Below are 27201 nucleotides of genomic sequence, written 5' to 3'. Positions count from 1 at the left end.
TGCGCGTTCTGATCGGTGATAAGATTAGATAATACGTAAAGATGGTCACGCCCATTCTTTCCCTTCATCGCAGTTCGCTTCCGAGAGTCTCTCCCGCTCCTCTTCCCGTGCCCTCACACCACAACGTTGTTGTGTTTCAGATTTCACAATGCAGAGCTGTGTACTGTCAGATGTTGGCATGTAATATTTGCTCTCGACTATTTTACAACGCAGTGCGCTCAGCTTCCACCTCGCGTATCTGGGATTAAAGAGTTATTTATTCCCATAACCCACTGATAGATCCTTGAACGCCGCTGGCAAGCGGTTCCACCGCATTCCAAACATCTTCCGCAACTTCTTCCTTTGTTTTCCCTGCATCAATCTCCACCCACTTACCCTCGCCCTTTTCGCCGTGTTCCTGCACCGCTCGCCCAATCTGATCGAATACCTGCCTCACGCCTTTCTGCACTTCTTCTTTCTCGTACCTCTCTAGTCCATACCCACCCCTCGTAGCTGCGACCTCTGGACTGATATTGAGGAATAGTGTAAGGTCTGGCGCAGGCAGTCCGACCTCAGGAGCACGACACCATTCGTACGGTAGTCCCTTACGAACTGAATATGCGATACCAGAGAACGAATATCGATCAGCGAGGACGGTCGTCCCTTGTGCAAGATGAGCTGAAATCGTAGATCTGTGTGCAACGAAATATAAACGGTGTCATCGAACGCGAAGGGATTGTGCTTACGCAAGTTCCCAGCGGTTAGCAGAGAAGAGCAGGTGAATAGCGCGGTCATCTAGCTCAGACTCGGAATGGAGGTACGCTTCGATCATCTTGCCGATGGCTGTCGTACGGTCTGGGAATGCATTTGTATTCAGTTTGAATGGGGAATTGGATTGGAAATGTACCGGGGAAGTGTAGCTTGACTACCTTTGGTGCTGTAGCCCCTGCATCTCGCTGATCCTGAAGACGGTCGTGAAGGATAGAGGCTTGGGTAGTCTTTCCTGATTTATCTAGTCCCTCAATGACTATGAATGCACCGCGCTTTGAGCTTGCCATGAGTGCTGTTGTAAGAGTAGTTTCCAAGTGTTCGCATCCTTGATCAGTATTCTTTATATTGCATCTAGTTCGCTACCTAATTCGCTACCCAATTAGCACGTACTGTATAGTTCACTCATATCACAAGCTACTGATTATCGTTACATAACTTACGATAATCTTTGCACCGCTCGTTGTTGGTTTTACCTCCGCTGAGGCATGGTCACGTCATACATGTACTGACTTTGTACCTAGACTCCGTTCCAGATTCATATACTAAGTCGCGTCAGACACGTTGTGTACGCGTTTTGATCTGTGATAAGATTAGATGATATCAGGTACAAAAGATGGCGCCAAATAATACTACCAGCTCCCACCAGCGCAAAGGAAGCTGCAAAGGACGGGATATCACCGACGGCCACGTCCGTTCTTTCCCTTCATCGCAGTTCGTTTTCTCTCCCGCTCCTCTTCCCGTGCTCTCGCACCACGTTGACGAGGATCAATAACCTCATAATCCCTCTCAGCCTTCCTCGTTTCCTCCCCATCATCCTTCGGGAAGTGTAGAGCGTGGCCAATGAATCCGCGGTCGTCATCCACTTCTATACCCGGATCCTCTCCACCAGGAACGGTTCCGCTTCCATTGCCGTCCACACGATCGTCCTCCTCTACAACGTCCTCCACCTCCAGGTTCGCGTTTGACTGCAACAATCCCCTAAAACTACTCAAAGCAGCTAGGACATCGCCCTCATCCTTCCTTCCCTTCCCTTTCTTCTGCAATCCCCGCCCTTTGGAGTACTTGGCAAGTTCTTCCTCAAGATAGGACTTCGTCGGTTTTATCTTCTTCCGCGCAGCTTCCTCGTCGCTATCCTCACCACCTTCTCGTTTGCGCGTCAGTCTGCGGATCTCGCTCTCCATCTGCTCGATTTCAGTGCGTCGGGCGTCACTATTGGAGTCACGCGTCAACTCGGGGCAAAGAAGCTTATAAGATATTAAAAACCTTCCGGAAGCCTTCTCTTTCGCGTGTGTTTCTCGAATTTTCTTGATGTCCTTGTCTGTACCCTCGGATTTACTACTTTTTGAAGGTTTCTCGTGCTGATAATAATCTGCATCATTCGTTACTCGGCAGTAGCTGTAAAGTATGTACCTTGGATGGTTCCTTCTCAGATGCACGTTCTCGAGGTGGTTCGTTGGATTTCTTCGGAGGACCGAGTAGAGATTCCGGCATCGGAATGCCCGTGGCGTGAAGATTGTCGACCACTGCAACCTTCTGCTCAGCTGTAGTTTTTGAGTGCCCGTTGACGAGTAAACTCACAGTCGGGCCGTGCAATGTTTTTCTTCTTGAACGCTACGGGTTCCATTTCCCCATCCTGCTCTTCCCCAAAGCTCAAAAGCTTTACATCCCTTCGCAGAGTGAGCAAGACAAGCGTAAATACAATTTCTAACTCACTTTTTAGCACCTCTCCGACGTTCGGCCTCTTCCCGTTCACGCTGACCAGCTTCTCGAGCTCGTTGCTGGGCACGCTTCTCGGCAGCAGTGATTCGAGGTACGATGTCTGGGAATGGATTGTCGGCTATTCTTATCGACTTGATTTTGGGTGGACTGGGTGATGAAGGCTAGTGAGCTTTGAGAGGAAAGGGTTGCCACAAGTTTGTGTCAAACCTACTACACGGGTCGTTCATTTTCGCCAATCTCTGGAAGGGGGTGAATTAATGTTAGTTGACCAAGCCCCTGGCGTAAGAGCGTCACCTACCCATCTCTCCGATTTTCATGACATCTAGGCCAAAATAGGTGAGAAATGTGAAACTATGTCTAATCTCCAAACGTACTATACACGGTGTCCCCAATTACCCTCCCGAACAATGTATGTTTGCCGTGCAATTCATCCGCCCTGTCTATGCCAAAGGAGTGACGTCAAGGTCTTCAATCACCAAGTCTCACTGAAATGTTTCTCACCAAGGGTAATAAAGAACTGGGAATCATTAGAATTCTTCGTCCCATTATTGGCCATAGCGACAAGCCCACGGTGAGCATACCGCAATCGCGGGTGAATTTCATCCTCGAATGGTTCTTTGGCCAAGTATTGTGATTGTGGATGAAGGTAAACCACGACAAAGACGCACCTCCATAGAATGACTCCCCTCCTCCGCCTGTCCCTGTTTTGTCACCCGTTTGGACTAGGAAACCCGGTACGATTCTGCAAGGAACATTAGAGACGCATTCCGAGTATGCTGAGCAGAATACTAGCCTATGAAAGATGACGCCATCATAATAACCTAACCTCCAAATGAGCTGGGCGCCTTGGTTTCAGAATAAATTCAATTCCTGACCTTCTAGTGCGAGTGCGATGAAGTTCCGGCATGTTTTTGGTGTTTCCTGAACTCTCGCTCAGCAACCAAGCCGGAGACTCGAAGAATACAGTGCGCACCTTTGACCATAGCTCGATTTCGATTTCGCCTGCAGTCGTGTCGATTACCACTCGTCCGTTTGTTGGGAGCGCCATTGCTGCTTACGAGGAAGGTCAAGTGAAACTCTGAGGTTGCGCGCACGCGCTAAGTGGGCAACCCTAAAAAGGGAATTGCACCTGTTGGACTTGGTGAATTTGTTAGACGGGGTTTCTGCACCAATTCTGCACATATCATGGGTCGCTTACGGAGATCTCGTACACACCATGCACAACGCGACGTGCATCGAGCATCCCGCACAAGGGTATGCACCCGTTTTCTGGTCTCTGCTTCTTCATTGACTCTCAATAGGCCCGCACAAAAGATCTCGATCAAATTCAGCTCATTGATCTAGACCCGAAGGTCCTAAAAATCTCTTCAACTCATACGCTCCATCTAAACTCTCACATAGAATCGAGCTGCTCTCGAAGCACAACCCATTGATCTCGAAAAACCTGGCCTTGCCCAGCATTACTGCGTTGAATGTGCAAAGTGAGTCGATCCGTTTCCATACCCTTTCCGTCAACTTGATTATGTCGTCAAAAAGACACTTTGAGACTGATACCGCGCTCCGGTCACATTGGAAGGGCAAAGTACATAAACGACGGTGTAAAGTTTTGAAGGAACCTGCATATACGATAGAGGAAGCGGAAAGAGCTGCTGGACTTGGGCGAGAAGGGAAAAGAACACCGATTTCTGCTCAAGCTATGCCGACAGATACTTAGGTGCGATGATCATATTGAGTTTTTCTTCTTCAATGCTCACTTATGCCTTGCAGCAACCAATGATGTGACCTATGTAACCTAAGGATGGAGGTCAATTTCACCATCATCGAGACTGCAACTGGCACTGAGAAATGTCTTGATGTCAGGCGACAGGACATTAGATGGCTTGTTCACAGCGTGAGTTGATGGTAGTGTAAGGAGGATGTTATCCTTAAGTGCAAATGCAATGTTCATAAAGTGATATAGAGTGCAAAATGATGCGGCGTTGACAATAGACGGTTTCCTCTACAGATGGCTGAACGGATTCATCATGATCACCGACAACGAAGATACTATATAGATTGTGACTGACGACTGTCATAAAGAGTCCGCTGGAGTTCGCCGAACCTGGACAGCGGTGGAGGGAGTCGGCGGACAGTCCCGGAAAATCCACATCCCAGATGAGCCCTCAGATGATCGGTTGTTCACAGATCTTCTACATAGACCAGCACCCTTTTAGGGTCCTGGAATAGCCACATCAAGGACCTTTCTGCAGTGCAGGCTGCTCCGACTCCTGAGTCTTTATCTCGGACGAGGGACGAGAACAGACCGACGTGGCTGCGTCGTGATTCGTGCCAGGCATACTTAAGTACTTAAGTTATGCATTTCAGCATGTGTGGGCCAATTTTCACCGAGAACCGGCTGTAGGTTTTTCATATCTCATCATGAATTATTACTTAGGCAGCACCTAGGCCCAGCACACTTGCGGGGCATGTACTCGCGCGCCAAACAGGTGGTAAGCGGCCTCTTGGACTCTGCAAGGAAGTCTGATGGCGTTCGTTGCTTCTTAATTACCGCCTCCTCATGCAGGTGACAGTATGGGGTTCTCGACTTCCATGGTACACGTTAATAGTGCCCTATAGCAATACTTAAGATGTCGGACAAACGTCCTCACCTTAATTCCGCCCTGCTACCTTCAAAATGCACTTCGCAAACTTTCTCCAAATCGTGAGTCAACATCCATCACTCTCCAGGGCCTCATTGATTAGATTTTCTCGCAGCGCTTGAGTCCTACTAGTCTGCTCCTCTTGACTGTCTTCGGCCAGACTGTGATCATGGGTTTTGCATGGGGCTTCGCCGGAGGAATCTTGTTCACAGAAGTTCTCGCACTACCTAATCATATCGTTAATTTGATCGTAGAGTATCCGACCGTGCTGACCTTGATAGTTACGTTGATCTCAACTACCTTGTCGATCATTACTTCGATGTGCGTCTTCCTCCACATTATCCAGTCCGAAATACTACACTTCTGTTATTGCACAGGTTTTTCACATTTGCCGTCAAAGAAGCGCTTCGGCACCACCTCTCGGGGCCGATTACACTGTTCAAGCTTCGCATTGCAATAGCGTTGAGCAGGCCGACGTGGGTATTGCGATGGAAATCTGTGAAGCTGTCGACCTTCACGTTGGCGGTTTTTGCGATGGTTACATTTCTGAACACGAGGTCTGCACTATTCTCAATGATCCCAGCGGAGATATGTTTGACGCCGGTTTGTACAGTTGGAGCACTTTGCTCCTACCCACCCTTATCCAGTGGCCTGTGAGAATATTCGGTACGGAACTAGACTTGGGATCTGCTGCGTTTGTAAACCAGTTGAGTACGGACATTAATGCCGAGCAAGCGAGCAATGGTATGTCACTTTTTCAATTTCAATGGCCAGCAACAGTTGGGGTGCTCAAGAGGAACCGTTCTAGTACAAGTACCTGGGTTTGAAATCATCAATGTCTTGACTCTCATCAGTGGTCTTTATGCGATTGACAATCAAGGAGGCCCGAATGTGCAATCGAATAATATATTCAGCTTCAATGGAGTTTTATACAATCAGTCGACCGGTGAGTACTTCGGCACGTAAGATAACGGGCTCACTTGAAATCGAGTCGACAGGTGGAGTTCTTCCTATGATAGAGGAGTACTCTGGATCATCAAACCCGCCGGGTCCTGACGTTGGCCTGGCGTTCACTGGGGACAAGTACCGGTTAATACCAGTTTTGACTGGGGACACCTCGGACGCAATGCAGGCACTCATCAAGGCATTGCGAAGAACTACACTGTTACACAGCAGGGTGTCACAGCAAATGTTACATGCCAGCCGATCGACCGCAGTCAGAATACATTTAGTGTCCAACCAATTGTGACACAAGGACCACTAAACTTGACGCTCATCATATGGGAAGCTGTTGCGAATTGTTCTGGAAGTGCGTTCATCTCTGTCATGAACTCGTCCACAGCTAATCAGCTCCAGATTCAAATTCCCAGCTCTACTTCACTGTTGGAAACGCGAGCGGTCAGATGGACAGTGCAACCGAGGGATTTCTCCCCACTGTTGTATGTCCTGACCCAGGAAACTCGATGACATTCAACCCATATAAGTTTGGTACGGCTTTTGTTATGTTTCTCGGTGTCTTGCGAATAAACTGTTTGCAGATGTTTTTATGGCTGGCTTGTACAAGTACAGCTTTCTGCCAACAACCATTTGCGAGGTCGTTCCCTACCTGACCACAGTCAATGTCACTTATAATGGAGGCATCATATCTGTCGATCGGATTGATGCATTAACAAGCAGCCCGAATCTTGCTTTATCTCAGTACATCGCAACTGTGATGGCTTATCAATCGGGGTCAAACCAAGGCATGCCCACAAATACAATCGGCGACTTTCTGACCGCGCACGGTACCAGCAATGTATCAGTCATGTACAGTGAACTAGTGACTGTTTCTGCTTCCTCTGATATCAACATGACTGATTACTTTGCAGGAAGATTACTGGCGCGGTATTGCGGAGTTCGTCTCTACTGTAAGTGACCTTCATGCATTCCGTAGATATTATTGAAAACTGCATCTAGCAACTTCGCTCTGGATACTCCGCTTCGGGAGTTCCGTCGAATATGACAAGGGCGACAAGCGGCACGATGTATTTCACGACGTACGGCTGGCGAAGCAAAACTTACACGTATACCCTTCTGCTTGTAGTGATCACCCTCATCTGGGTGACCACCGTATTAGCCGCCGGGTACAGCCTCATCCAAGAAAAAATTCACGCTTCCGATTCATCTTTCGATTTTTCTGATCCCATTGATCTCATCATCGCGGCATCTGGCGGAAGACTTGAATCAGAGTTTTGCGAAGGTGATGGAAACAAAGTAGACAATAGCGAGGACATCACCGTTCGCTTTGAAGATGTACCTGACAAAGTGGGAAGGAGAATCAACACAAGACTGGTCCCTGTGGTTCCGGAACCCCGCAAAAGACTGCTTGATATTGTCGATAGTGATTGAATTACTAGTTATGTTGCACCTCATAATGACACGTTGATTCCTGGACCCGTCTCAGGGTTACCGGGCAGTGCGGCACAGGTATGTCGATTTTTTTTCAAATCTCCGTCTCACGATCGATACCGGCCCGCTTATTTAGGTTTATATGTATACGACCTTTCACGCTCGGTCCTGGCTCCTGTATTATTTGAACAGAGACAAGTCACACGACCACATTTTGGTTTACAAGCACATGCCGAATGAAATGCCGAATACACTATCGTAACGGCGGCGAGCCGCCAATCCCCGACTCCCAATAGCTTTGTTTTTCTCACGCTGTGGCCCGCTCAACTATGTCTTCTCGGTTTTGGATTACAGCTGGCTCCAACCTGAAATAATGTTCCAATCTCACTGCTACTAATTGTTTGCACACCGAAGGGTGCATGTAATTTATACCATCATACCATCTGTTTTATGACCCTCTGTACTACCCACAGTTTCATTCTGCCGTGTTTTGTAATGCGTCACACTCAATTTATTACCCGCTTCCATTCTTCCTGCACCTCCACAGCACATTGGGTGCAAGCGGTCTCAGGCCCGATGAGCTCACTCGTTGCCTTGGGCGCCTTTGAGACTGACAAGGCCAGCACAACAGAGGCCAAGCTTACCAGGGTGGGGGGCTTCACTCGCCAGACAAAAGCAAGCAAGATGCAGGACTGGCTGTATTTGAAGTGCCAAACCTGACAGGTACATGCCAGCAGCTTGACAGGACAAGGCATCTGAGACATGATGCAAAGGCAGGCCATAATAGACCATGATATGCATGGTATTGTCTTGCCTATTCTCACCATTCACCCATTATACACGTTGCTTTCATGCGTACCTCCTTACTTGAAGTTGCGGAGTCCAACGGATGGCGGGGAGGCTTCATACTAGGTAGGATTTCTTTTTATTGCAAAGCCATGTTCTAAACTTCCGATACTCAGTCCACAGACGGCACGGGAGACCCACCCAAGTCTGTCTCATCACCTCTGCAATCGTACGCCGCCACACCATGGAGAGGCGAACACATCGATTGCATGATGTTTCTTTTGTAGACCCCGAGATCTTCAGGGATCCCACCATGGAAACTTATTTTGGTGAGTTGTCTTTCTGGCATATGAATCTATCTCATGATTTGCAGACGTGTTATTCACTATGGTGTTCACACCTGGCCTCAATATGTATTACATCGAAAGCCATGCGATGCTCATGTGAATGAGAAGGGACGTTGTCCAGGCCATTCATACATTTTTGCCATATCATCCTTAGCTAACTTTCCTGTGGTATTGTTTATATCACGTTCGTACTTGTGAAACATTCATTGTCATAATGCTACTGAAAATACACTTGCTTGGTGCGAGCTCACGGTCTCATACATCAGTGTGTCCGGATGTGGGTTAAACCCAGCGTTCTGTGATGCAGACATGATAGAAAGTAGACTCAGGTGCAAGGCGGAAGTTGAAGGAAGATAGCCAAGGGAGAGAGGCAAACCACAATGAAATTGGACAGTCGAAAATCAATATCTATACCCAGTCATACATTCGACCCTAAAGTACTTTTGAAACTTGCATAGAAACCATCTGAAGCACAATTACACAGTCATAGAAACTAGCCTAAAGCACATTCGAAACTCAAACCGAAACTCTCCAAGGCCCAACTACTACAATATATCAGTTTCTGGCTACAATCAGAGCCTTCAGGGGTTGTACCATAATGGTCCAATCCTCTGTCACTCAAGTTGCATCGCCTGATTATTTCCCCCGTCATTATCGCTTTCCTCGTCGTTGTCGTTGTCGTCATCCGATTCTATGTAAGTTCTCTTTGATGACCCAGATCCTTGTGGCTGATCAGTGGCCTTGCGTTTACCTTTGACGTCACTCCAGTAGTTTTTGAACTCCGATGCAGTTATGGAGGCATCAGGCAGCACCTTCATACTTTTCAGCATGACTTGGTACCTCCTCAACCCATTCTTATCATCTTGTCACACAGTCTCCCTCTTGTTGGGAGCGATGGTCCACCTGTGTCTAACATCAATATATGCTTCATTCTCCTCCTGTGGGCACTCACAATTTGAGTTGGCATTCCAACAATACCACAGTTGCCTGTGGCCAATCTTGTGTTGTACTTGTGTGGCCGAATCAGGACCCCTTGGCTGTTGCGTACATCCGGAGCGATGACTGTAGCCTGCTGAAGGTCGTATTGTGTGATCAACGCAGTGATTCGGCCTAGCGGATCTGGTAGCTCTGACAACCGAGGGTGATCTACTAAACTGTCAGTGTATTATTTCACCCATTGTACGTCGCGTGACACTCACCAGGCACAGTAGTTGTGTTCTGGGATCCTTCACCAGAATCTCCAGGGCCACCACCTCCTCCTCCCGCTGCTTTTGCAGCTTTGGCTTTGGCTTGTAGTGTGTAACACTGTGAGTCCCATTTTCATCTAGTCATTCAAGAGCACTTACATGGACTCTGCATAGTGTCACTTTTCCCCATGTCACCACACCTCAAACGTGGTACAGAATCCTGTCCATCGGGCAAGTTCCTGACCAACGGTTCGATTGTCACAACCACAGAGAATCATTCCTTTCCCTGGTAGGGCATATGACGCCAGAAAGGGTTATCTCTTGGGTACATTGTAGGCGCAAGCACTGTATCAGACTTCTGAGTCAGCAGCCCTTCCTGAAGTTTTCATTCATTAACACTCATGTGAGTTCCTGGCTTCCTCAGCTTCCCCATGAAGGACGTTCAGCATATTGAATGCCAATGAATGGCACTTGATAGCCTCTTCTGGGTATTTGTCTTGTGCTTCAACCTCAAGAGGGTGGATCTCAAATTGGGCGCACATTTTTTTCAACACTCCCAGATCCAACTATGGTCATAATCGAGTGTGACGGTCAGTTCTTTTCACGTTCATAGCCATGAGATGTGCTTACACCAGTTTGTGGCAGGTTGAAATATGGACCCGTTCGGTCCAACTGCCCATCGAAGTCAATCATTGCAGGGAATCTGAATGTGAAGGCTTCCCCAGCATCGTTCACCCAGTATTCCGCGTTGTCTGCTGTGAACCTGAGAGGACGTGGGTTGTTTGCTGCTGGCACACTAGTTACCTTGTTTTCATTCACGGCTGTTGTAGCAGTGGACAACACGTATAGTGACCTCCACAGAGGTGTCTTGATGGCAGGGGAATCTGGGGATCTGGTGGTGGATTCGGACTCATCTGATGAAGACATTATTGGAGAGTGGATTGTGTACGATACCCTTTGACCTGATTCCACTGAGCTATTTGTATCTTTGCGGTGTAGGCATGCTGCTCTGCTCCTCCTTTGTCTGTTGGCCTACTCAACCTTTGTCTTCTTTCAGATCGAAACATCTCCGACCTGTTTCTGTCTCTCTCATGTGTCTCTCTCACTGCTCTCAATATCTGTGTCTCATACTTGAAGTTCTGGTCACGATGTGTCGTATTCCTCCTTGTTTCCCAGACTGAGCCATTGTGCTTATCTCATTACCTCGTGTTTGACAAATTTCACTTATCTTCTAGACCAGTTTCCGGCCTCCGACAATGTGTCTGTATTGAAACACTGTGATATGGTCCTCGACGCCCAACCTTTTGTCCTCTGACTTGTTCTGGATTGACATGGCGGATTAAGGTATCTGTTTCGCTTTACTTGTGATTCACCTACTGATACCTTTTCACTTTCTGACAGTTTGATTAATCTATCATCCAAGTTTTTGTTGCCTCTCCAGACACTGCCTGAGCCCATCCGGCCATCTCTCCGTTTGCAAACGGCAGGTCATTACTTCCTGTATCCAAGCAGCGATCAATCAAATGTCTTTGTGCCAGGTGAGTTTGTGGTTCGAATGATGCAGACTGACGATCGTATTCCCAACATCGACTCTCAAATACCCCGCTAATGTGCCACTTTTTATCTCCTTACAATTCCAACTATTATAACCTCAGCGATGTCAGCATCCATCATGGATTTGATTGAATTTTTCGACGGCGAGGGTGCATTCGTATTTGGTGCATTCTTCTGTCTTCAGTGGATATAAATCTTCTCATAAAGCCATACTGTATAGTGGAATGCCCTGTAGGTGGCCCTCCAGTATTTCACATGCAAACCAGCGCCGATCTTTGTGCTGGCAAGCCACAGGTTGCTGGATGCTTGGGCTCTGGTGTTATGCTCGCAATGGAGGAACTTTGCAAGTATCCTTCTCAGCTCAGAGGTAACTTTAATTTACTCGCTTGTCGTCTATTGTCCATGATCTTCTAGGTATGGTGTACACCATTGTGAACGACATGATGGTCACAGGTGCATATTCAGACACAGTAGAGATGGCTGAGTACTTGGCCATAGAGGCTCGCAAAATCCCCTATGCACCATATGTCTCAGGCGCAGGACAACTTCTGCATGAGATAGATCAGCATTCTAAATAAATCTTAGATATACAAGCTCCTTTTGTACATCAGAGTCATGCAAATACACAGTTGTCTCATTATCACCAAGCCTAATTAGTATTCAGCATCTTTATGCTAGCTGTCGATCTACTGCCTGTTGCAATATGTGAGTATAAACTATCTCCTCGACCTGCTCGTCTCTCTTATATCAACATTCATGAATGAGATTTGTGTATGTTTCAGTGGCCATGGCAGTGAGACCAACGGCCATTGATGATGCACACGTACTTTGACACTCTGGAGATGTGTGCAGTATGTGATACCCATCGACTTTTTCCCTTCATTTGAGGAGAAGTGAGTTTATATTGGAGCAAGGTTCCTTGTAGAGTAGTCTGAGAGTACCTAACAGTCAATTCAATATCTTTCGTGACCAATGGACCTGCAATCATGCACCTACCAGGACTGAGCTATGGTTTGTAGTCAAACATGTAACATACATATTGTACAAATGACCATTGAAGAACAGCACTTTTCATTCCTCACTCAAAGCCATCCTCTTGATCTTGCATGGAATCCAGTGCTCAGTAATCGCATCTCCAGCCAGGCGTTCAGCCAAATCCACACTTTGTGCGCAGACAGTGTCAACTGTCCAGTCGTATGTGAGAGTCGATATGGTTCCTGGACATCTATGTTAGCATGTTAGAGTTTCTTAAGATCACCATCACATATGTTTAAGTTGCTCTGGCTCTTCATAAATGCAGTCTGTCACTATCAACATGTTACAGGAGGGATCTCTTCCTCCTACTGTTCCTGAGGCTTTGATATCAGCACATGGGATGATATGGAATACGGGAGGTCCTTGCTCTTGACGTTGCACTTATGCAGGGTCAACATATTGCATCCGTGCATCCATCCGACATACCGAAAATGAATGCTCCTTTGTCCTGGAAGAGCTCAAGTAAGAGCATGACAGCAGACGTCATCATATGCCCTTGGTTCTTTTTCCTATGCAGATGGTTGATTCATGATGTTGCAACTAGGCGGATAGTGGGTGTGGTTCTTTGCCTATTCATGCCAACACGTTTTTCAACGCCTTGGAGTCCTTGGCGGTGGAACATGAACTCTTGTTATGTGCCATCTTCGGTATCATTGATGTTCTGAATGTCATGACAGACTGTCTGACCGCCCTTGTATGTGTGCTTGATCCAAGACGAGACAAGTCTGAGACTGAGAAGCTTCATCACTCGCCTTACTAAGTGTGGGAAGCACAGCACACAATTGACACAGTTGTTCACTGTCATTCCTTTGTCGAATGAGTCGATTTGTTAGATAGTCTGTTGCAGTTCACTCATTCTATCCTTGGGAACAAACTCCGTCACTAAGCTTGAACCAATGGATTTTGTCAACGGACTGCATCCAATCTACATTCACTACTAACCAGAAGACATACTAAAGTATGAAGACCTTGACAGTCTCATACGACTGTCCACGTTGACATTGAACGCAAACACTTTCTCAGTCACGTCCAGAACTCTGCATTTCTAACGGACCTGGATGCCGCCACAACAAAGTAAGGAAGCCTGCACACTTACTGTTTTAAAATCGTATCCACCCAAGGAATGTCGGTTTCATCGCAATCCAGCAATGTGTGTTTTTTGCCTCATGTATGTTTGACAATGAGGACATTGCTGGTCACATCTGTGGCATTTGTCATAATACCTGCTACCTTGTGAATGAGAGCGTTTGGTGGTGCAAACACCATGGGATGCTCTCTGAAGAAAGTGTAGCCAAGGACATGCAGACTGGGGTGCAAATCCACCACAGGATTGTAAGTTTTTTGGAAGTGACCTGTCGCTGACACGAACAGGTCAGGTCCAAGTTGGTTCACCCAGTGTCCTACCTGCAGCTGTGAGATGTGGTAAAGACAGTCCACGCCATCTCTCCATGGGATCGCTACCAAGTGCGGTGAAGTCGCACTGGTTCCATAGAGAATTCCCTCGAGCATGCCATGGTAGTCCTTTCTCTGGGGTCAGTCAACTTATCCAATCCTTTGAGACAAATAGTGCCACTTATCAGAAAGTGGTGTCCAATGTGGGCCTCTTGTATCTGTGTGCTGACTAAATCTGATGGGTCGGGGTTGGCAGGAATATGTGACATGTGGGTGTTATTCGTGGGATTGAAAGGATAGTTTCTATTTGCGCAGTACAGGCGCAGGTGCCAGACAGTGTGTGAGCGATCCACCACATTTGTTACAGAATATCTTGAATCCCACTCCAAGACCATCGTCTGCTCTCATCTGTCGGCCACGTTATGCCACAATGTGGGACACAACTTTCCACATGGGCGGTTGAGGAAGGTGGTCGTTGTCTCGATCTCGAACTGCGACCCTCGCATGCATCCAATCAATGGCCCATCCACCTGCACTGTATGGTTTGTCAAAGCTATACCATTTACTGTCCACTCAGGGTAGAACACAGCGACACCCCCAGCCGTCATGATGATCATGTCGGCGGTGGTCTGAGCGGAGACCACCACTTTGAAAATACCATCGGCAGTGGCCTCAGATACTGTGATGGTCATATTTCCTTTTGCAAGACCTGCAAAGCTTCGGAGGTATCATGTAAACACGGGGTGGCAAGCTGGCCTGATGTTTATGCATTGATATCCCAGTTTATCCATCACAAAATAAGCCAGGAGGTTGGTCTGGTCGTATGGCACGATGAAGTTGAGATTTGTTGCATTGGAGTCATCCCCCAGCAACATATTTCTCGCACAGGACCCAGTAATGATTGCTGAAGAGGTGTGCATGATGTACTGCAGTTCGGCTACATGATTTCCTGTGAACGGACATATGATTGCTTCAAACCGTCTTGAAGCAATTTTCTTGCACACATCTCGCATATTATGTGCGGTCCTCATGCCCCCGATGATGTCAGGTAAATGGCACAAGTTCTCGTAGGTTTCCTGCATGAAAGAACGAGTGCGGAAGACTGCAGTCAGTTAGCTGTGCTCATGCATCTCATAATACAGAGCTCTCACATGTCCTTGCTCCATCTTTCATCTTCGGGGAATGGATAAAGAGATATGATATTCCTGATCGCAACTTGATGTCAAGCCCATGTTTTCAGTTCATTCTTTGTTGGTCTGAGGTACAATCCCTAATACGACGTTCAGGAGTCTCAAATTGCGTCTTGTCAATATGATACACCATACTGAAACATGCCCACTAACGGTTGATAGGGGCGATCGTCCTGGAACATTCAGCTTGAGACACATGCATGGCACAAGATGTTGTGGACAAACAACGGCAATTTCAAGCCAGATTTTGACACAGATCCTGATGTCCGGATGGACCATTTGAAACACATACAATAACTAAATCATAGACAATGTTTTGGAAGGTGGAAGGACAGACTCGTATTACATGCGATGAGGGATGACACTGCGTGTGATGCTGAAAACATCGATGGCACGCTGGTCCGATGGTCAACAAGGCAGGAGTGAGAGAATGCTGATTCCACATACCCTCCAAGTCGCCATGTCAAATTCAAGTACCAGTTGATGCCTTTGAAAACCTTCGTCCCTTTGACCGTTTTGAGAGCGCTGAACTGGGACTGCATGGAGTGAGTGCTCGTGGATGCGGATCTGCATAGATCCTGCTCACATATCACGGGTTCTTGATCATCTGTGTAATCCAGGCCACAGATGCCGTCATGAATCAAAAACGTCAAATAATATATGTTCTCGACTGACTGGCCGAAGCTCGAAGGATTGATGACCAGCCGAAAGAGGTTGATTTGGCCCTCCGCACAAATGATCTGGTGGATCTGTGAATGAAGCTATTAGTCCATACAATGCTAGGTCTTTGTGGTCGGGCTGACCTCTTCGACCCTTTCAAGTACATAGGAGTCATGATCAGTTGTGTGGTTGGATGACATGAGATTCGAGGAGGCAAGTGATGGAGGCCGTGACGGTACACAAAATGATCTGAGAGCAAAAGACGTTGGCTCAAGCCAAAGCAAAGACAACAAAGAGCCACATAGCCGTACACTGAGTGAATTAGGGAGCCAATGCGATGTGAGAAACACAACCTGACTAGGCACTTGTTAAGGTACTCAGCCAGTATATGTCTATACATAGCTCTGCCTATGCTGCTATACTTGCAAACAATAAAGCAAGAACATTCGACCCGAGGGAAAAGCTACTAAGAACAACTTAAGATTGAAAGACCTGAAAGAGCGCTAAAGCGTGGGAATAGCACATCGCAAGATAGAGCGCTAATGCGTGGGAAAGAGCGGAAGTCAAGAAAGCGGACACTGAGTCAAAGGAGGGTAATGGATAGCGAGTGAGATCAAAGGTATTGATTGCAAGGGTAAGGGAAAGTCAAATAGGGGCCATAGAGCGCAACTAAAGGGTGACTACTTCTAAGTAAAACCTAAGGGAAGGAAATACAGTCAAAGGGAAGTAATGTCAAAGTAATCACCATAGGCTTCTTATACTAGTAAACTATACCATCTCGGACTTGGAAGGGATAGGATATACATGTAATAAGACTGTAGCACTTTTTACAAACTTGAGGCAAGGCAAATTACATACCAATGAGGTAGGATGGACCATGGATGGATTCTGACATTTCGGGTGGATCCTAGAGTGCGAGAACAGCGCGCTAGACTAGCGCTAGGCGCGGGAACAAGCGCTAGATAGAGCGGACAAGCGCTAATGCTCCTATAGGCACATTGCTGGTAGTTCTGATAGCGCTATAAGCGCGGGAATAGCGTCGGATAAGTCGTGGGAGCATGAATAGCGCTGCAGGAATGTGCGCGCATAGTGCAGGAAAGTGCGGAATAGCGTCGGACAAGGGTCATGGCTGAGACAAGTGAAGACTGCTGATAGGGGAGTAGTGAATGATATGAGGGATAACTTTGGTCCACCTATTGAAGGCTTATGCAGGTATACATGCCTAGTGCCAATATGATTGTCACAGCGAGTTTCGTGGTGTACGACTGCATGGCACTTACAGGTCCATGACTTTGACCTATTGACATGCATAGATGTACACAATTGCAGGGCGCCCTGACAGATTCCTCATGTCTGTCGCAGATGTATTCTCTTCCTGCGGACTTCCGTTATTTTGTTGACCGTCGTATTTCCACACAGTCTCATCGTTGATGAGGTGTGCAGAAAAGTGTTGCTGGCTGGAGTATAACACTCCTTTGAGGCTATATGATACTTCACCCTTTTCGCATGGCATGACAAGCGATTCTGAGGGGACGATGGCACCAAGATCCGAAGGATTAACTTTGAAGAAGAGTATGGGTGGGGGATCATGCAGGCTGATGGTATGTTGTTGTGATAATGAGTGTTCGTTCCTGTCTACGGCACCATGGACACGATCCAGCCTTTGCAATTGCCTCTGTAGCCAAAGGTCCAACCACAGCTGGAGTGGCATATGCACTTGTATTGCATCCTGATTCCGAACAGCGACGCAATAACGAGGGAGCCCAAAGTTCAGTAAACTGATGGTGTGAGCGAAGCTTGAAGAAGACGTTGGGCCCATCTGCAGGAGTGGATCAGCGACTTCACACAACAGTTGGAGAATGGCAACGACAGAGGTTGTGCAAGCACCCTCACGAGGGAATAGCACATCATCGTATGTTGATAACGAGTCTCATAAACCATCCCTTGAACAATCAAAGAGATCTGTTGAGAAGCGGTTGGTGTCAGATTCCAATATGAACTCGAATGAAGATCCCAAAGTGCTGCACAGGGAATTGGACTGCGCCCATTTTGACCTCCAGTTTTCATCAGCATGAGCGTACATGTAGCAGAAGACCATAAAAATGCTATCATATGCGCAGGACCAGTTGGATGCAGACCACCTGCATCCAGCAGTAGGTGCATATACTGCAGGAGGTGTTTTGCTGATGAGTTGGGTAACAGGTAAATATGCATTTGTATTGTGCGACGTACAATGTCGTTTGATCGGAGGTCCCTTTTGGACAAGAACTTTGTTAGACAAGGTACGATCGGTGAAGTCAAAACTGTGCCTTTATGGATACACCAGCAGGAGCAGTCTCAGCCTCGGCGACTAGCATGCCTTTGGAGTTGTGCTCGGCATCCGGTGAATCATCCGCAGGCTGTTTCTTTCTCTTCTTCTCCTCATCCACCTCTTCATAGTTCACTACAATTGGCACCTGTGCAAGGCTGTTTTCACCTTCGGCATCAGGCACTGGGATGGGTGGACCCTTGGCCATTCCTAGTCGGACCAGTGTGTTATGTTCTAGCGCTTGGAAACACTTTACTTCCGCAGCTAAATCGCACGGAACACACTTGTTTAGTTGGCCCAACGATACTCGTTGGGTGATGCAGAGACCATCACGGCCACATGCACGGGACGCAGCGACATAGGCAGAAAAACCTCCTTCATGAAGGTTCACAAGTACACGCAGGAGGGTCTTTCCTTGTGCAGAGTGGCCGGTCACAGCAAAGGCTGGTTGGATTGAGACTTGGTGCCGTGTGATTCAAATCTTCTCGCTTTGGCCGGTGGTGTGTGCAAGAGAGGTTGTGAATGACCATGTCGACAGTACAATGGGGTAATAGCCCTTCGGCAGTTCACTTAATTGAACTTTGCTGTGCGGGAATTCCACCAACACACAAGTGGCATACATGAACCCTGTAGGACAAACATCGGTGAAGATTTTCTGGACTATTCCTTGAGTGCCATTAGTCACACCCAATTCTGTTGACAGGTTCTGGCTGCGCAAAATAACTGGCATGCCTTCAAAAAGTGCAACATACTTCGGCAGAGGTGTTGTCAACTTCAATGCTGTAACATTGAGCTGGAGGAGGTCAGCACGTTCAAGGTGTGTAAGGTCTTGGCTTGCTTTGTCCAATGCAGCGCAGACAATGAGGTCCTTGTGGCTGGGACATGCAGATTCAGCTTGATGGGCATTGAGCACCTCGCGTAGGGCATTTATTGTCACAATTGCTGCTGCCTCCAGATTATCATCTGCTCCCATGTCCACTCCTGCAGGAAATGCGGCCGACTTTATAAGTCTAGAGTTGAACAAGTCTACATCTTCGTTTGTGCACTCTCGCTCGCGAAGGCTGGCACATGGCTGCTCCATACTCCGGGTCACTCTTCATCCACTGCTGCTCTGTCAGGTTGATGACAGCATTGAGAGACTTCCATGCGAGCCTTCCTAGCCTCTTCTGAATCTCGGAGTCGTTTTGGCCGGCATAGGAGGAGATTGGGGTGTACAATGCGCTTCCTCCCACCGGAGGAAACTGGAAGAAATCACCAGAGAAGATGATCATCACTCCTCCGAACCAAAGATGGGTTTTTTTTTTTGCAAAATGAAGTGCATGGTTGATGTCCACTAATAGCTGAAGTCCCACTAATGACACTTCGTCGAGGAGCAAGAATTCTACATTCTTCCACTCATCCCACAGCTGTGAACGGTTTGTCACACTGATGAACACGGAATAATCTTCTGTGCCCGTCCCGGGATCTCGGTTTCCTTTCCCTCTGTTCTTGGATTTGATCTTGATACCAAGGCCTTTGTGGACCATCATGTTGTCAATTAGCGCTGCAGCGGAACCTGTCGGGGCCAGAAAACGAATCAGGTGCGCACAGCCATAATGTTGCATGACCTGTTGCACTGCCTTGACTACATGTGTCTTTCCAGTCCCTCCGGGTCCAGTCATAAGCATTCGCAACTGCTGATCTTCAGCCACTGTCTTGTCGACATATTTCGCAACAAAGAATTCAGAAATCATCCTGAAGGCTATCCATTGTTTATCGTTGAGGCTGAACTCGTTCCCCATGGCCTCGATCACTTCCTTTGGGCTTAACAAGGGTCGAGCTTCCTCCCGCACACCATTGCTTTCGCTGGGAAGCTGACAAGGAGAAAGATGGGTGAACACTAACTGCTTGATGTCCTCATTCTCTGAAGGCACATTATACAACTGTTGGCTTTCTGGATTGAGAGCATTGTGTCGTGCACCCACAATGGCAGTCTCTTGTTTGCTCACCTTGTGTCGCCACTTTTTAAGGTGGGCACTTAATGTAATGCCCAGTGCAGCCAATTTGTCCTCTGAGGGTGATGGTTCATGGATATTTTGTGTGAGCTCTTTATCAATTTTGTCAGTGTGGGTCAACCATTGACATTGCTGCAACAGAAGCACCATTTGATTGATAACAAAGTCATCCTCGGGACGGCATGAGAGACCGTATGACACATCGATTTCAACCTCATCATCATTATTACTAAGTCTGAAGGATGAAGTTAACACTTTGCTCTCAGCTGTAAGCTTGGCTTGTTTACGGAGTCGGTCTGCATCACACTCATCATCACATTCATGCACTGCTTCCCAATTGGTCATGACTCTGTGACTGTGTGTGGAGAAGGTATAAGCCTGGTAAGTATGAATCACTGTCTCTTCAGGACCCAGTAATGGACAACAGATGCTGAAGGGCTTAAAGTAGGCAAGGGCAAATAGAGCCCAAGCAGTAGCATCGGAAGGACGAGGTATGGATAATCCAACAACATGAGGGATAAGCTCCCGATGCCCATCTCCACGTTCTTCATTCATATACTCAATCAACTCATGAGTGTCGTGTGACGGATGGCCAATTTTTAATGGATGCCTCCTGTGGACGCCAAGCCGTGTCTCATACGTATTCTTCACATTCGCACTTTTACTGATAGGATCAACACGAACACAATGACAAAAGTCGTAGAAGGTCATGTCCTCCAATGTGTCGGCTCGATAAATATAATGATGGACTTGGTTCGCCTCCACCAATTTCCCGTTGTGATCTGTGGAAATCTGCAGGTGAACCGGTTCAATCTCATCGTTGTCATCTGCCTCCGGAACTAACTTATCTTGGCGGATAAAATTTTCCTTCACATAGGCAATCAACAAAGAGGTCAGCATGGGCACAGTCTTGTGCAAACTGGTGCTATCCTCGAAACCTTGAATATATCTTGCGGCTTGCTGAGCATGTACCTGCTGCTGATGATTGAACTGTGAAAGACATTTATGAAGCAAAGTTTTGCTGTGGTCAATGACACGACCCAAACACGAGACTTGATCAGGGATACGAGCGACAGCGCGAGACAACAATGACAACACCTCGTAAGTCTTGATGTCCATCTTGGTAATATAGTCAGAAATGTAGAACATAGCGGCTTTGGCACCCTTGCCAGACAAAATACATTTGATATTGTGGTTGTGCCGACAATAGACGAGGATGTATGGATTAAAATAGTTCACATTGCCATCTTGGCACATGAGTACCACAGAGTTTGTATCAGGATCAAAATAGGAACTGTCCACTATTTTGTGCGGAAACAAAAATCGACAACGAGTTTCATTGCCATACTTATGGCACACCGAGCGACATTGATGGCATTGAAGGACTTCTCCACATTTCTTGATTTCAGATGCAAACACTCGACGCCACTCGTCAACCTCGGCTTGATTTCTGTTCACTACAGATGGAGGAGGTGGAGGACGTTGGATACATGGTTCAAAATCACTCTCAACGACTTCATCAATGTCAGGGAAATGGTGGTGGATTGCAGACTCAAAGAATGGGAAAAACGGTGCTGAAAATCAGGCATGCCCCTAAGGCAGGTGTGGAGTTCTGACGGATTAAGTCCTCCCACAAGCCATATGAGATTATGTCCATGAAGAACACCACGTTTGGTAAATTCTGGTGTACCATAAAAAGCACGTATATGACCCAAGATGCCGCCCTGTGGGATAGACCGTCCTTCTGCAAAATCACACCCAAGTAAGTATTGAAAGAGACACTTGAAAGAAAATTCATAAAATTCAGCAGCTGTGACTGGATCGTGAGCAAGGCAAAGTGCATGAGTGCGACTGGTAGGCATGCGAGGAAAGTGCGATGACAGATCAACAGTTTGGTCACCATACGTCACCTGGAAGATAGGGCTATGAGCAGCACTAGGATTGAATGTGAAGAACATGTGAGGCAAACCAAAATACACATAATAGTTGCGAATCTCATTGCAAACATAAACTTTGGCCGCTTTGGAACCAGGAATGCGAGCAGACATGGTGTTAACTTGCCACAGGAGTTTGAACACATTTTGCTCTTCTACAGTAAGAGCAGACAGTTTCCATTCCTGTTCCAAGCAAGAGACCAGACGTTGGAGGACAGTGCTAGACACACTCGTGAGGTTCCATGCAACAGTGTCAAAGTTAGATTTGGGCACAACAAACGATGTCTGCAGATGGGCATGGCGTCGCTGGAGCATGTTGAGGACCACAAACATGAAAGTCTCGTGGTAACTGAAAGTGTCGATCAGAGATATTCAGAAAGTACTTCACCTGACGATTGAAGGACAACGGTGTACTGCGAGCTGAATCCTCAAAGCCTCCCACACCATATGGAAACAACGTAGGGTACATGCCCGGAAAAAGAGGGGTGTTGTGATATTCAGGCACAGGAGCTTCACCACGCTGCAGGGCGAGATCTGGGGAGGTACATGTTTTGTCAGTGGGCAACAAGTTCCTCAAGGCAGAGGCTGTAAATGCTCGACCGCTCATCTTGTCACACTCCGGGTCAGATACACCCATCTTCTCTATTAACACAGGGGCAAGTTCTTTGCTGACAGATTGCGCATGCGAGCTGTCGGTCTCATACATTAGTGTGGCCAGATGTGGCCTAAAACCAGTGGTCTCAGATGCAAATACTGCGCGAGGGTTGAGGTCATGATCTACAACCACCCGATCATGGAGGCCAGGAATAGTGCTGTCTAAGGGATACTGCTCCATTACAGCTTTGTCTAACCGGATGTCTGCATATAAATGATTGTGTGCCTTCAGCCACACCAAAAAGGACCAGATGTTGTGTTTTCGTACATGGAACAGTGTGCCCATGCGCTTGGGATCAAATGTGTCAGGTCCAATGAACATGACACTCAAGAACCCATTGATGTCCACGGGAGTGCATGGCAAGACAGAAGCAATAGACATCACATTCATGTCATGTGCACAGGTGTTGCCATGAAACACTTTTGGCTGAGACAGATCAGAAGACTGAAAAGACACGTGATGTGAGCTGTGATCGAGTAAATAGCATACACTTTCTCCTCCAGCCAGGTGAGATCTTGAAATCTCTCAGGAAGGGCTCCGCAATACAGGCAATTGGCAAGCGCAAAGGCGGGAAGTTTGTCTTGTGCGAGCAATGTCTGGCATGAAGGACACACAAACATGGATACAGCCTCAGAGCCTTGGAACACCAAGCCACACTTATCCAAAGTCAGGACGTCAATCAATTCATTGCCGTACAAAAAACAAGCTGAAAGGGACTGAACTACACATTTCTGGATCACATAAGGGTCAGAAATACATAAGATCTCAAGATGAAGAGTAGTTAAATCACCATGAAGTGAGTGCTTCACTGCGTGTTTGTCGTATTGGGAACAGACAGCACAAACAGGGGACTCTGTCCACATTGAAGCGGCCATGTACTGGTTCAGCCGCTGAAAGACAACATCGTCAGAAACAGGGCTAGGCCACAGTTGTTTGTGCACAGCACGGTCTTCACGAGCATCAGCTAGGACAGACAGTTTGACTTCAGCATGAGCGACTTTACGCCTTGAAGAGACCGACTCAACTTCTTGTCCTAAGCACTGAATGACAGTTGTGCCAAATTCATACTCTAAGACAGTAATCAACACTGTGTGACGTGTAAGCAATGGGGAACTGGGAAACGGACAAGCCCTTAAATATAGCTCACCCAATGCATTGTCAGCAAGTTGACGTAAATAATGTGTGCGCAGATGGACGCAATTCGCGAGAGCATTGCACGATTTTCGATGCGACTGTGTGTTATACAATGAATGGTATTGGTGGGGTAAGCGACGAATAGATGTGTGCACGTCATCTCGAGAAAGGCACTCAAGGCGACAAGTGAGGTCATCAAGAGGGGTGTCCACCCACATGGGTGAATTGGCTACAAACAGAGGGGTAACGGGTGCATGAACAGATGCCAGAATGAACGCGAGAGAACGCAAAGCAGCTGCAACATCTGCACCATAGTCATCATGAAACTCAGCCGCAATCAATGTGGCTCTTGTTCTCAAAGAATTAGGAGGAAGTTTGACTGCATTATGACAGAGGTGTTCATCGGGCGCAGCTGATAGCTTAGTACAAGATTGTGCAAAATGTCGTAATACATACTGAACGCTGTTATCTTTGCACCGGGCCTCAGATCCCTTGCACCCAATGCGCTGTGCTGCCACACGAAGAATGGGAGTGGATAATAAATTGAGTGGTACTTCATAATCAGTGATGGGATGCGAAAGCCAAGGCAGATCAGCGTTCAGTGTGGCCACAAGACAACACTCCAGATTGTTCCACCCGATCAGGATGATGGGTGCTAAACTGTGCAAACACTGTGCAGTGCGTGTACACTGAAATCTCAAAATTTGCTCGAGTGAAAGTCATCACATGGTCGTCGAATTGAACCTGAACATCAGCAGAAAGAGTGGTAACAGTGATACGTGTTGGAGGCTGAGTGCAACAGTAACAAGTGCATCTGTGCAAGGCGAGCAATGATTGCAACCAATTACAAAAACTGGCCGCATTACCAAACAGGCAGAATGATACTGTGGGTAGTACAGCAGGTCATAAAACAGAGGGTATGATTGGGTAAGGTGATCAACATCATGGGGTGGACAATCTGCAACATCAAGAACACGAGCGTGTGTGCACGCAATATTGCACATAAACTGCGATGACATGTGAACAGCACCTGAAGAAGGAAGAGGTGTGTCAAACTGAAAAGGACATCACGACAGAGGACAAGCTTACCAGGGCGGGGGGTTCATTCACAAGACGAAAGCAAGAAGGATGCAGAACTGGCGGTATTTCAAGTGCAAAACCTGACAGGTACGTGCCAGCAGCTTGGCAGGAGAAGTTATGTGAGACAACAACAGGTACGTGGGCCAGGCTAGGCAGTTGAAGGCGGACAACAGTTACATGGGCCAGGCTTGGCAGGACAAGGCATCTGAGACATGATAGAAAGTAGACTCAAGTGCAAGGCGGAAGTTGAAGGAAGATAGTCAAGGGAGAGAGGCAAACCACCATGAAATTGGACAGTCGAAAATCAATATTGATTGGCAGATATTCATTGTTTCAATGATTGACGAGTAACAGCTTCAGGCAAAAACAAAGACAAATGGATAACATACAATGTCAGCATCAGAAAGCACGACGGCCACAAATGCCCGAGGGTGTCTAGGCTTGTGGTCCACTTGCAGAAAAAGGAAATGTTTTCACGCGCACATGAAAATACAGGTGCCTGGATGTTTGGATCTGACAGAACCCTCCCTACTTCATAGAGTCGGGGATATGGACCTGTGGCACTTTGAGTGCACGGATTCTTGGACCGATCTTGTATCGAGCGCCTAGGAAATTGGACTAGATGAGATATGAAGCTAATATGAAACACCGTTGCTCATGCAGAGAGCCTCAAGACGCTCATAGAGCAATCCAACACATAGCTTTATGCTCAGGAGGACACAATAAGCCCTGGGATGCGACTATTCGTGCCGTGAATGTCAAACAAGCGGTAGCATCTGTAAAACACCCAAGTTCTCGCTTAGTAGTGTAAGAAGTTTGATGTGTTATGAACACTTACGACTCAGTGATGCAGCTTGCCGATTGGTGGAGATCATGCAAGGTGAGTGTTAAGACCGTACTCAAGTAGTATCAGATCCGAAGGGCTTCGGCCTCAGCTCGTGCGCTGTGCCCCTTTCCCGAGTCTTGCCCCTTATTTCAGAGAGCTAAAGTATCGCGTCTAGTGAGGCGGATAAGTATTGTAACGGATAAGTCTTGTATTGCAACGGATAAGTATTGCAACGGATCTGTTAAGACTTCCGGATATCGAACGTATAGAGTAATGGCTAATCCGGATCGGATCCGGACTAGAAACTAACAGGTGAGGACTGTCCGAAGACAGAGGCAGATATGTAGACTATAGGAATCTATCCTAAGTCTCGGAGTAGACAAGAGTAGTGTACTCAAGTCCGGACGGATAACGGAGGGACTTAGAGTCCAGACGGAATGAATGCAATCTAAGATGATATTCGAACTGATCTACTACAGCGCATATACAAAGGTTTATATACTACGGATAGCTAACGGAGTGATCAATAAGCAAAGGTGCGAGGCTATGTACGAAAGTATAAGCAAAGTCTAAGTGGAGCGTATTGGTAAGTCGGATGGATCACGAATCATGAACCGGGAATGAAGTACAAGTAAAAGCGGATTCGTAAGTGTAGCGGATCAGTAAGCAAAGCGGAAGTAAAGGATAACCGGTATACCGGTGTACAGGAATACCGAAAGGAGATGAACGATTAGTTAGAGTTATATGAACAGGAAATGAAATAAGAATCAAAGCGGATCTGTGGACCGGACGACGGATATGTTCATCGGATCTGGATCGGATCTGAGATCCGGATCATCGGATCTGTAACCGGATATATGGTATATGACAGTGAGGTAAAACTCACTAAAACGACAGAGATGAGATTGATCATAGATTTTCAGATAAAAGAAAGATTATCACTGATCATTGCCTTATCACAATCAAAGATAGTACACAATCATCATCGATATCATTATGTATGCATCTATAGTACTACAAACCCAGCCTGGCTTCCCCGTGTTCCTTGATCTTTGCCTTCAATGCCTTGAAATGCACTGGGTATATCTTGTTCGAAATGTATGTAAGAATGCTCCGGTAAGTATCACCCGATTTTGCTGTTGAAAATTCAACACATTTGTATGTACCAGCCTTGTACTCCATAAGCGCCAAGCACAGCGCTGCGCCTGCAAGAGCGATAACACCATCCAGCGCTGTCAGATCATCAAAATCAATGTCTTTATAAAACCTGTGGGCCCACAAGATCTCAATGACGAGACTAACCAGTCCATCATGCTTGAGCACAGTGACAGATTGTAAAATACCGTCGAGTGTCTGGTTAATTGTCACTGGTCAGTACAGCCCACCACGAGCGAAATGACCTACTATGTTCGCAGAGGTGAACAAACATTGCAGGTGTGTCGTGAGTGCGGGCATGATCTGTAGTTTGTGAGCAACTTCCTGACGACATATCCCATATATTGAGTCCAAGCTCATACTTGTGCTGTGCAATAATACACGCAGCAGCTTTCACGACTGTTCGGACAGTGCCAGTGATTTTTGTGAGCGAAGTTATGAGTGTCTCTGTGTCTGGGAAGTAATATT

The 27201-nt window shown here is 47.0% G+C and overlaps 13 protein-coding genes across 13 annotated transcripts; 3 read left to right on the top strand and 10 right to left on the bottom strand.

Moving 5' to 3' along the window:
* Positions 1-106: 106 nt before the first annotated feature.
* On the bottom strand, positions 107-1054 carry DFJ58DRAFT_815369 (thymidylate kinase-domain-containing protein). Its single transcript, XM_041391703.1, has 3 exons — positions 887-1054; positions 726-834; positions 107-671 (listed from the first exon to the last, which is right to left on the bottom strand). Exons 1-3 carry the CDS (start codon positions 1035-1037, stop codon positions 257-259), a joined length of 675 nt encoding a protein of 224 aa, XP_041237734.1. The 5' UTR covers positions 1038-1054; the 3' UTR covers positions 107-256.
* A 192-nt stretch (positions 1055-1246) lies between these two features.
* Positions 1247-3571, bottom strand: DFJ58DRAFT_815367 (cyclophilin-like domain-containing protein). The gene is made up of 13 exons (XM_041391702.1): positions 3443-3571; positions 3345-3390; positions 3263-3290; positions 3138-3211; positions 2971-3084; positions 2844-2909; positions 2768-2791; positions 2681-2708; positions 2464-2616; positions 2329-2417; positions 2161-2273; positions 2014-2108; positions 1247-1959 (listed from the first exon to the last, which is right to left on the bottom strand). The coding sequence occupies exons 1-13, from the start codon at positions 3515-3517 to the stop codon at positions 1425-1427; spliced, it is 1440 nt and encodes a 479-aa protein (XP_041237733.1). The 5' UTR covers positions 3518-3571; the 3' UTR covers positions 1247-1424.
* Positions 3572-3654: 83 nt separating this feature from the next.
* On the top strand, positions 3655-4144 carry DFJ58DRAFT_643995 (uncharacterized protein; the record flags this gene model as incomplete). The annotated part of the gene is made up of 4 exons (XM_041381388.1): positions 3655-3723; positions 3771-3821; positions 3871-3950; positions 4006-4144. Coding segments are annotated over 4 exons (339 nt in total), but the record flags the coding sequence as incomplete, so codon positions are not given.
* A 783-nt stretch (positions 4145-4927) lies between these two features.
* Positions 4928-7496, top strand: DFJ58DRAFT_815360 (uncharacterized protein; the record flags this gene model as incomplete). Its single annotated transcript, XM_041391701.1, has 12 exons — positions 4928-5039; positions 5077-5170; positions 5224-5429; positions 5486-5665; positions 5722-5852; positions 5917-6054; positions 6107-6176; positions 6209-6417; positions 6465-6596; positions 6647-6927; positions 6977-7015; positions 7065-7496. Exons 2-12 carry the CDS (start codon positions 5144-5146, stop codon positions 7494-7496), a joined length of 1845 nt encoding a protein of 614 aa, XP_041237731.1. The 5' UTR covers positions 4928-5039; positions 5077-5143.
* A 1747-nt stretch (positions 7497-9243) lies between these two features.
* Positions 9244-9988, bottom strand: DFJ58DRAFT_734249 (uncharacterized protein; the record flags this gene model as incomplete). Its single annotated transcript, XM_041386457.1, has 5 exons — positions 9244-9441; positions 9500-9532; positions 9582-9775; positions 9829-9918; positions 9976-9988. The coding sequence occupies 5 exons, from the start codon at positions 9986-9988 to the stop codon at positions 9244-9246; spliced, it is 528 nt and encodes a 175-aa protein (XP_041237730.1).
* Positions 9989-10208: 220 nt separating this feature from the next.
* DFJ58DRAFT_734248 (uncharacterized protein) lies at positions 10209-10743 on the bottom strand (the record flags this gene model as incomplete). Its single annotated transcript, XM_041386456.1, has 2 exons — positions 10209-10382; positions 10447-10743. 2 exons carry the CDS (start codon positions 10741-10743, stop codon positions 10209-10211), a joined length of 471 nt encoding a protein of 156 aa, XP_041237729.1.
* Positions 10744-11473: 730 nt separating this feature from the next.
* Positions 11474-11948, top strand: DFJ58DRAFT_734247 (uncharacterized protein; the record flags this gene model as incomplete). Its single annotated transcript, XM_041386455.1, has 3 exons — positions 11474-11534; positions 11591-11737; positions 11785-11948. 3 exons carry the CDS (start codon positions 11474-11476, stop codon positions 11946-11948), a joined length of 372 nt encoding a protein of 123 aa, XP_041237728.1.
* Positions 11949-15329: 3381 nt separating this feature from the next.
* Positions 15330-15712, bottom strand: DFJ58DRAFT_668793 (Non-structural maintenance of chromosome element 4; the record flags this gene model as incomplete). Its single annotated transcript, XM_041382735.1, has 3 exons — positions 15330-15383; positions 15435-15523; positions 15574-15712. Coding segments are annotated over 3 exons (282 nt in total), but the record flags the coding sequence as incomplete, so codon positions are not given.
* A 1241-nt stretch (positions 15713-16953) lies between these two features.
* DFJ58DRAFT_643105 (uncharacterized protein) lies at positions 16954-17175 on the bottom strand (the record flags this gene model as incomplete). Its single annotated transcript, XM_041381376.1, has 1 exon — positions 16954-17175. A coding segment is annotated over one exon (222 nt), but the record flags the coding sequence as incomplete, so codon positions are not given.
* A 1255-nt stretch (positions 17176-18430) lies between these two features.
* Positions 18431-18928, bottom strand: DFJ58DRAFT_668807 (uncharacterized protein; the record flags this gene model as incomplete). The annotated part of the gene is made up of 1 exon (XM_041382736.1): positions 18431-18928. The coding sequence occupies one exon, from the start codon at positions 18926-18928 to the stop codon at positions 18431-18433; it is 498 nt and encodes a 165-aa protein (XP_041237725.1).
* A 340-nt stretch (positions 18929-19268) lies between these two features.
* On the bottom strand, positions 19269-19727 carry DFJ58DRAFT_641546 (uncharacterized protein; the record flags this gene model as incomplete). The annotated part of the gene is made up of 1 exon (XM_041381354.1): positions 19269-19727. A coding segment is annotated over one exon (459 nt), but the record flags the coding sequence as incomplete, so codon positions are not given.
* A 1305-nt stretch (positions 19728-21032) lies between these two features.
* DFJ58DRAFT_639890 (uncharacterized protein) lies at positions 21033-21380 on the bottom strand (the record flags this gene model as incomplete). The annotated part of the gene is made up of 1 exon (XM_041381329.1): positions 21033-21380. A coding segment is annotated over one exon (348 nt), but the record flags the coding sequence as incomplete, so codon positions are not given.
* Positions 21381-22588: 1208 nt separating this feature from the next.
* On the bottom strand, positions 22589-23158 carry DFJ58DRAFT_718849 (uncharacterized protein; the record flags this gene model as incomplete). The annotated part of the gene is made up of 3 exons (XM_041384538.1): positions 22589-22636; positions 22671-22957; positions 22984-23158. 3 exons carry the CDS (start codon positions 23156-23158, stop codon positions 22589-22591), a joined length of 510 nt encoding a protein of 169 aa, XP_041237722.1.
* Positions 23159-27201: the final 4043 nt, after the last annotated feature.

Source organism: Suillus subalutaceus (assembly GCF_016647625.1).
Source record: "Suillus subalutaceus strain FC151 chromosome Unknown DFJ58scaffold_170, whole genome shotgun sequence".
NCBI classification, from domain to species: domain Eukaryota; kingdom Fungi; phylum Basidiomycota; class Agaricomycetes; order Boletales; family Suillaceae; genus Suillus; species Suillus subalutaceus.
The sequence above is the reverse complement of the archived record's forward strand: the minus strand, read 5'-3'. Positions and strand labels throughout refer to the sequence as shown.

Coding starts and splice junctions, on each gene's coding strand:
- DFJ58DRAFT_815369 (XM_041391703.1), bottom strand. CDS start 1,037: ATGGCAAGCTCAAAGCGCGGTGCATTCATAGTCATTGAGGGACTAGAT. Junction 835..886: donor AGTCAAGCTACACTTCCCCG/GTACATTTCCAA, acceptor ATGCATTCCCAG/ACCGTACGACAGCCATCGGC. Junction 672..725: donor GCTAACCGCTGGGAACTTGC/GTAAGCACAATC, acceptor CGTTGCACACAG/ATCTACGATTTCAGCTCATC.
- DFJ58DRAFT_815367 (XM_041391702.1), bottom strand. CDS start 3,517: ATGGCGCTCCCAACAAACGGACGAGTGGTAATCGACACGACTGCAGGC. Junction 3,085..3,137: donor AGGGGAGTCATTCTATGGAG/GTGCGTCTTTGT, acceptor ACTTGGCCAAAG/AACCATTCGAGGATGAAATT. Junction 2,617..2,680: donor GAAAATGAACGACCCGTGTA/GTAGGTTTGACA, acceptor TTCATCACCCAG/TCCACCCAAAATCAAGTCGA.